Source organism: Cebus imitator, unplaced genomic scaffold, assembly GCF_001604975.1.
Source record: "Cebus imitator isolate Cc_AM_T3 unplaced genomic scaffold, Cebus_imitator-1.0 Scaffold126, whole genome shotgun sequence".
Classification (NCBI taxonomy): Eukaryota; Metazoa; Chordata; class Mammalia; order Primates; family Cebidae; genus Cebus; species Cebus imitator.
In genome coordinates, this window is record NW_016107441.1 from 3,186,977 (window position 1) to 3,195,433 (window position 8,457).

The 8,457-nt window shown below is 51.8% G+C and overlaps 1 protein-coding gene across 1 annotated transcript in view; it reads right to left on the reverse strand.

Annotated features, from left to right (window-relative positions):
• Positions 1-8,457, reverse strand: part of LOC108312545 (sorting nexin-8-like) — a 111,217-nt gene that overhangs the window by 88,683 nt on the left and 14,077 nt on the right. Inside the window, 2 exon segments of the mRNA XM_037742760.1 lie at positions 4,828-4,960; positions 6,256-6,413. Of these exon segments, the coding sequence (XP_037598688.1) occupies positions 4,828-4,960; positions 6,256-6,413 (291 nt within the window).

An 8,457-nucleotide genomic window follows, 5' to 3' on the forward strand; every position in this document is an offset into this window, starting at 1 on the left:
GAGCTGTGCCGAAAACAGGCACGCCCAGGATGGATACAGAGAAGAATGAGGGCATCATCTCCGCATCAGTAAAAGAGAGAGAAATGCAGGCCTAGGAAGGGGTGCAGGGCAGGAGGGACAGCAGCTGCAGGAAGGACGTGCTGTGAAGCCACGACGGCGGGGCCAGCAGAGGCGTTTGGTGCTTGGGCTGAGGAGCCAGGAAGGGAGGCGGCCGCCTGGGGCTGCACACAGAAGCGTCACACTGGACGGCAGGGACGGCGGTGGGCGCAGGCTCCTCTCTGGCCTCACACATGGTTTTGTGCAGGCAGCACAACCACAGACACAGCCCAAAAGGGCAGTGAACGCACAGCAAATGGCAGGCAGCCCTGCAGTGGAACAGGGGCCCCATCATGGCAGAGGGATGACCAGCCCCTAGAGTCACACAGCACCTGGGGACACGGGGCAGCCCCCACGGGCCAAACCCCACACAGAGACTGCCTTGGCTGCTCCGCTCACACTGGTAGCAGCTCACGCTGGGGGCACAGCCAGGCCACGGCGCACAGCCTGATCCCATGGTCAGAGGCACCTGCAGTATGAAGGATCAGCCCAAAGCCCTGGGCTCTGGCTGCCACTGAGGGGAGCATCCGAGCTCTGGAGACAGCAGGGGGCTGGGGATGGCAACAGAGGGGGCAGCTCGTCCACCCCTGACCTGCGCAGCTCACCACAGACCCCCTAGCCACAATGGCAATGAAGCCAGCCCGATGGCAGGGATCCTGGGGAAACCCCCGACACTGACGCCTTCAGTCACCCTTGGCCCTGAAGGGCTCTGGCACAGCTCACTGAGCATCTCGGGGACACAAGCCTCCCTCCACAATCCCTCAGGCTCCACCCGCAGCAGGGGGTGAAGAGCTCACAACACAAACCGCACGTCAAGCTCAGCAAGAGACAGCACAGACAGAAGTGACTAGAAGGAGTTTTGTGGGACACAGCGCTGGAATGGGAGCCGGGGATGCTGCCCAGGCTCTGCTGCACCCCAGGGCACCCTAAGATACCCTTTCCAACCTCCAGACTTCAGGCCAACTGAACAAGGAGGCTCCCCAGCCACCAGGCCCACATCCACAGCAGCTGGGATTCCAGCCAGTAAAATGTTCCAGGAGAAGAGATGTGCCAAGAATTTCTAACACTCTAGAGGGAAAATGCCAGCTGACCACAGGTGCCCAGCTCCCACCTGACCAGTCAGGGGCTCAGGAAAATGGAGGCTTATTCCCTGACCCAGCAGAAGAGGGGGAGCTCGGGGATCCACCTGCTCGTGTCATTTGCCACCAAGTCCCGTCTGTGGTTCAGTGTTGCACAAAACCCTAAACCAGGGATGTCTAATGTTTTGGCTTCCCTGGGCCACACTGGAAGAATTGTCTTGGGCCACACATAAACTACACTAACATGAATGATAGCTGATGAGCTTAAAAAAAGAAGAAAAAAAGAAAAAAGGTCTGTGCATAAATCTCATAATGTTTTTAGAAAGTTTACAGGCTTTTGTTTGTTTTGAGACAGAGTCTCGCTCTGTCACCCAGGCTGGAGTGCAGTGGCACGATCTGAGTTCACTGCAACCTCCGCCTCCCTGAGTCAAGCAATTCTCCTGCCTCAGCCTCCTGAGTAGCTGGGATTACAGGCACATGCCACCACGCCCGGCTAATTTTTGTATTTTTGGTAGTGATGGGGTTTCACCATGTTGGCCAGGCTGGTCTTGAACTCCTGACCTCAGGTGATCCACCCACCCCGGTCTTCCAAAGTGCTGGTTGGACAAATGTGCCCTAAACCATCAACGCATGTGCCTTTAACCAAGGCGAAGGCCCCGTCACCATGGAAAACACAGACCAGTCTCTCATATCTTGCTGGGATTTGGCTTCCTACAGCTCCTAAGAGGTCTGGAGAGAATAAAACTAGTGTAAATACAAGCAGAATTAGGAAAAATAGTCCTCGCTGTCTCTGACTGTATAGCAAGGGTGACATGGAACTTTTGCTGTATCAAATGAAAGGCCTTGAGGTTTGTTTCATGTAAAAGCTCAATTTCACTATAACCAAGGACAGTGAGAGATATTCAGGAAACAGCACTTCTCCAGACACCACAGTCCCAAAACAGAACTCATGAAATGTCGGTCACAGAGCTGGGCAAAACCTCAAACCACAAACTCCTACCACACCAGAAGCCTGAACCTTATCTCCCTCATCAAGACAGAAATGCAGCATCATCCAGGGCTAAATCAGTAAAAAACCCTGGGAATCACCTCATGAGTATGTTCATCCTGTGCTCTACAGAGCCCAGGGGCAATCTGGGCACCCTGCTGGCCCCCACCTGCTGCAAAGGCAGTGGGCTGTGGCAAGGGTCTAGGTCCCTGTAACAGCAACGGTTTTTACATTTTGCACACCAAGCTTGGAGGAAAGGGTCAGCAGGTTAAAGAAACAGCTCTTTTGGCTGGGTACAGTGGCTCATGCCTGTATGCCCAGTACTTTGGGAGGCCGAGGCAGGCGGATCAGTTGAGGTCAGGAGTTCGAGACCAGCCTGGCCAACATGGTGAAACCCCATCTCTACCAAAAATACAAAAATTAGCCAGGCATGGTGGTGCATACCTGTAATCCCAGCTACTGGGGAAGCTGAGGCAGAAGAATCTCTTGAACCCAGGTGGCAGAGGTTGCAGTAAGCCAAGATCCCACTACAGCACTCCAGCGTGGGGGACAGAGTGAGATTTTATCTCAAAAAAATAAAAGACATGGCTCTTTTAATAATCTAGTTCAACCGCCCTTGTATTTAATTGATGGAGAAACTGAACCTCAGAGACCAAAGTGGCTTGAGCACGGTCAAGACACAGACACACAATGCAAGGGCAGGCGGCCCTGAGCTCCTCTGCCTCTATCCTGACAAGCCCCCAGCCCCACGTTCTCGGTCCTCTTCACCTGGGCAGAGTGGGCACACAGATCTGGAGATGGCATGGACACAGGCCCAATCCACAGACACCAAGAGTGCCCTCCCTCCATTTCTAAAGGGAACACACAGGCACGCGGATGGAAAAGGAAGAAAACCTAGGACTTTCCACACCAGCAAAGACAAATTTCCTCTTCAGCATGAAAAACGTCACAGGCACCTGAGTGCCCCGTTTCCAACTTGAAAAGCCCCAACTCCACAGTAGGTGGGTTCACAACTCACCAAGCCATTCAGGAGCTCTGGGGCTCGGTGGGGGGCACAGCCTCACGGGTACTCCGATCACTTAACTTCAAAACTAGTATGAGTAGCCTGGAGGCCACTTCCCCAAGAAATAGAAACTAGGCAGCAAGCTCTCACCTTCACACCTATGGAGGCTTTTTGTTTTTGAGACAGGGTCTCACTCTGTCGCCCAGGCTGAAGTGCAGTGGCACCATCAAGGCTCACTGAAGCCTCTGCCTTCTGGACTCAGGTGATCCTCCCACCTCAGCCGCTTGAGTAGCTAGGACTACAGGCATGCACCACGACCCCTGCCTAATTTATTTATTTACTTATTTTTGAGACAAAGTCTCCCACTGTTGCCCAGGCTGTAGTGCAGTGACACGATTTCGGCTCACTGCAATCTCGGTCTCCCGGGTTCAAGTGATTCTCCTGCCTCAGCCTCCCGAGCAGCTAGGACCACAAGCATGCACCACCATGCCCAGCTAATTTTTTAAAAAATATTTTTAGTAGATGGGGGGTTTCACCACGTTGGCCAGGATGGTCTCAATCTCCTAACCTTGTGATCTGCATGCCTCGGCCTCCCAAAGTGCTGGGATTACAGGCATGAGCCATCACGCCAGGTCAATTTTTAAATTTTTTATAGAGATGAAATTTTGCTCTGTTGTCTAGGCCGGTCTCAAACTCCTGGGCTCAAGCAGTCCTCCTGCCTCAGCCTCCCAAAGCACTGGGATGACAGGTGTGAGCCGCCATGCCCGGCCACATAACAGTTTTTTAACATAAAATCCCCCAGATGAGCCTCTCAGTTTGACAGTAAACCCTTATCTTCAAACTGACCCCAAATGACTCCAAGATCGTGGCGGATTTCTAAGAACAGCTTCTGCCCATGCAGCAGAAGCACTTCCTGAGGTTGTATGTGGAGCGGGAGGTGGGAGTCTCCCGGGTGCTGGGGCTTCGTGATTATTCTGATGAGTTAAGTCTCAGTGCCAAATCCTAGTGGACTCAGACAGCAAAGTGGTAACTATCTGGTCCACCCAGAAGTATGCCTGGAAATCCAAGATTATCTTTCCAAAAACAGAATCTATCCTCCAACCTCAGCAAAATCACACTCAAGACTAGAGCCCAATCTGTTTTGTCGTTGGAAACCCCCTCTCGAAAGTGTAAACGCTCCTAGGGAGCGACCAGGAACAGATGGGGATGGGCAGCTCCCCGCTAGGGCACAGCTGCTCATTCACTCGGCTCAGAACTATGAAGCCAGCCAGGCGCAGTGGCTCACGCCTGCAATCCCAGGACTGTGGGAGGTCGAGGCAGGTGGATCACCTTAGGTCAGGAGTTTGAGACCAGCCTGGCCATCACGGTGAAAACTCGTCTCTACTAAAAATACAAAAATGACTCAGGTGTGGTGGTGGGCACCTATAATCCCAGCTACTCAGAAGGCTAAGGCAGGAAAATCGCTTGAACCCAAGAGGCAGAGGTTGCAGTGAGCCGAGATCAAGCCACTGCACTCCAGCCTGGGCAGTGACAGAGTGAGACTCTGTCTCAAAAAAAAAAAACAAAAGAACTGTGAAGCCCATCTGAGGAGGAGGCAGTCCCCCATGCCAGGGCTGAGAGTGTTCTCTGGAGCAGGTGCCTGGGAGGACCGATCCACTCACCTGTTGTGCAGCCTTGTCAGCGAGCAGCGCGAATTCCACAGACAGGCCTTTCAGAGCCTGCTTCAGGGACCCCCACGTGCTGCTGTTCAGAGCGGCCAAGGAGGGCAGTGGGGTCGTGTCAGACCCTATGGCACTGAGGGAGCAAGCACACAGGAGAGGAGACACTCAAGGACATGGAGCTCACCCCGTGGTTGAGTCTGGCATCCCCCGCGACAGACGCGCAGCTCTCAACACTATGCCCTCCACAGCAACCTGTGTGCCCCCCCACCACCCCACCCTCCTAGGCCCCTGCTGCTCAAAGAGAAGCCTGCGGGAACCCTGGGAGCCTGGGAGAAAGCATGGCCTTGGGGCTGTACCACAGGCCCTGCTGCATCCGTTCTTCCTGACCAGCCCCCAAGTGACGTGTGTGCACAGGTTAGGGGCACTGCTCAGGGGAGCAGAGTCCCAAGTGGGGGTCTCCCTGCCCCTCAAGCAAAGGAAGCACTGCCAGTCCATGGTCTCTTGTTCCCCAAGTCAAAGGGATCTTTTCTGTTTATTTATTTTTTGAGATGAAGTTTTGTTCCTGTTGCCCAGGCTGGAGTGTAACAGCTCAATCTTGGCTCACTGCGACCTCCGCCTCCCAGATTTAAACAATTCTCCTGCCTCAGCCTCCCGAGTAGCTGGGATTACAGGTATACACCACCACGCCCAGCTAGTTTTGTATTTTTTTTAGCAGAGACAAGGTTTCACCATGTTGGTCAGGCTGGTGTCGAACTCCTGACCTCAAGTGATCCACTCACCTTAGCCTCCCAAAGTGCTGGGATTACAAGCGTGAGCCACCGCGCCTGGCCTGGGATCTTTTTTAAAGTCTCATCCTAACAGTGGGAAAACTACCACACTAGAAACTGGTGAGCATTAGACCAGGCGCAGTGGCTCACGCCTGTAATCCCAGCATTTTAGGAGGCTCAAGTGGGCGGATTACCTGAGGTCAGGAGTTTGAGACCAGCCTGACCAACACAGAGAAACCCCCTCTCTACTAAAAATACAAAATTAGCCGGGCGTGGTGGTGCACACCTGTAACCCCAGCTACTCGGGAGGCTGAAGCAGGAGAATCACTTGAACCCAGGAGATGGAGGTTACAGTGAGTGGAGACGGTGCCACTGCACTCCAGCCTGGGCAATACGAGTGAAACTCTGTCTCAAAAAAAAAAAAAAAAGAAACTGGTTAACATTTACACGTGCTCAGGAATCCACATTTCTGGGCCGAAATTCTCCCTCGTTTCTTCTAAATATGACCCCCCATGTGCCTGACCCACTTTTTGCCCCTTCTGGAGTGAAACAGGTCAGGATGCTGGTTATTACAGTAAATGCATTTTCTGCCCAAGCCCTTCACCAGCGTGAATTCCCATCCCACTGCGCTGGTCCCTGCAGAAGCTGAAAGGTCACCTGCCTTAGCTCCTTCCCGAATATCAGATCTGCCGCATTGTCGATGGCCCTCGACGTGATCTGCTCAGCCCTGTCCCAAAGCTTGTGAAAGCTGTTGTGGATATTCCAGATCAGCTCCCGGCTAATGGCAAATTAAGCTTGGATACCAGGTAGGAGGAAGTCCTGACATGATGAGAAGAGGGAGAGAGACTGTGTGTTACTTGCTGTGAAGCGCCTGTTAGATGGCAGCAGCCGACCCCCCAAAAACTGAGCCACAGGAGACCCAGCAGGTCCATGAGCCACGCCAGGAGCCCCACTCCTCCAGGAATTACTGCAGGCATCACTCTGTGTGTCCAAATGAGAAATGAAAACCATCATCACCTACATGCCGCAAACCCAAGGACAAAAGACCCCATAGGATTAGGACCACAGAGTCTACTGAAATGTCATCACACTGGAGGTCCTATCAAAAAACACTCAAATGGCCGGGCACGGTGGCTCACACCTGTTAATCCTAGCACTTTGAAAGGTCGAGGCAGGTGGATCACCTGAGGTCAGGCGTTCAAGACAGGCCTGGCCAATATGGTGAAACCCCATTTCTACTAAAAATACAAAAATTAGCTGGGCGTGGTGGTGGGCACCTGTTATCCCAGCTACTTGGGAGGCTAAGGCAGGAAATTGCCTGAACCCGGGAGGCGTAGGTTGCAGTGAGCTAAGATTGCACCACTGCACCCCAGCCTGAGACTCTGTCTCAGAAAACAAACAAACACTCAAATAATTATCTTTAGGGCCAGGTGCAGTGGCTCACACCTGTAATCCCAGCACTTTGAAAGGCTAAGGCAGGCAGATAATGAGGTCAGGAGTTTGAGACCAGCCTGACCAACATGGTGAAACCCTGTCTCTACTAAAAATATAAAAATTAGCTGGGTGTGGTGGCATGCACCTGTAATTCCAGCTACTCAGGAGGCTGAGGCAGAAGAATTACTTGAGCCCAGGAGGCAGAGGTTACAGTGAGCCAAGACCACACCACTGCACTCCAGCATAGCCAACAGAGCAAAACTCCATCTCAAAAAAATAAAAAATAATAATAATAATCTTTATCTGGATGTAGTGATTCATGCCTGTAACCTAGCACTTTGGGAGACTGAGGGAGAAAGATTGCTTGAGCCTGGGAGTTTAAGAATAGCCTCAGCAACGTAGCAAGACCCCATCTCTACAAAAAAATTTAAAAATTAACCAGGTGTGGTCCCAGGCTCTTATAGAGGACTGAGGCAGGAGGATCACTTGAGCCCAGGAGTTCCAGGCTGCAAGGAGCCATGATCACAACACTGCACTCCAGCCTGGGGAGCCTGTCTCCAGAAAAAAAACAAATAAAAAATCTTCACATTAAACACAACAAACAGGCCAGGCATGGTGGCTCACGCCTGTAATCCAAGCACTTTGGAGGCCAAGGCAGACGGATCACCTGAGGTTGGGAGTTCAAGACCAGCCTGACCAACATGGTGAAACCCCGTCTTTAAAAAAAATAAAAATAAAAATAAAAAAAACACAACAAACATAAATTCCTGAAAGACTCTCCACATGGGGGGAAGGCCTCTTGTATGCCTCATTTATTCCCAAGGACTTTTTATAAGCTTTGATACTATCAGTGTTCAGAAAACAGAAAGCTCAGAGAGTAAAATGAAAGTTTCAGCCAGGCATGGTGGCTAATGCCTCTAATTCCAGTACTTTGGGGGGCCATGCCAGGAGGATTGCTTGAGGCCAAGAGTTTGAGACCAGCCTCGGCAACACAGTGAGACTCCACCTATACCAAAAACAAGCTAACAAATTAGTCAAGTCTTGTGGAGCACGCCTGTCATCCCAGCTATTCTGGGAGGCTGAGGTGGGAGAATCGCTTGAACCCAGGAGGTCGCGGCTGCAATAAGCTAGGATTGCGCCACTGCAATATAGCCTGGGGGATGGAGCAAGACCTTGTCTCAAAAAAACAGAATAAAATAAAATAGATTCTTTAATTTTTGCATCAAGAAGCAGATTTTTTTGTGTTTTTGTTTTGTGTTGTGTTGTTTTTTGAGACCAAGTCTCACTCTGTTGCCCAGGCTAGAGTACAGTGGCAGGACCTCAGCTCACTGCAGCCTCCGTTTCCTGGGTTCAAGTGATTTTCTTGCCTCAGCCTCCCAAGTAGCTGGGATGACAGCTGTCCACCACCACATGTGGTTTTTTTTTTTTT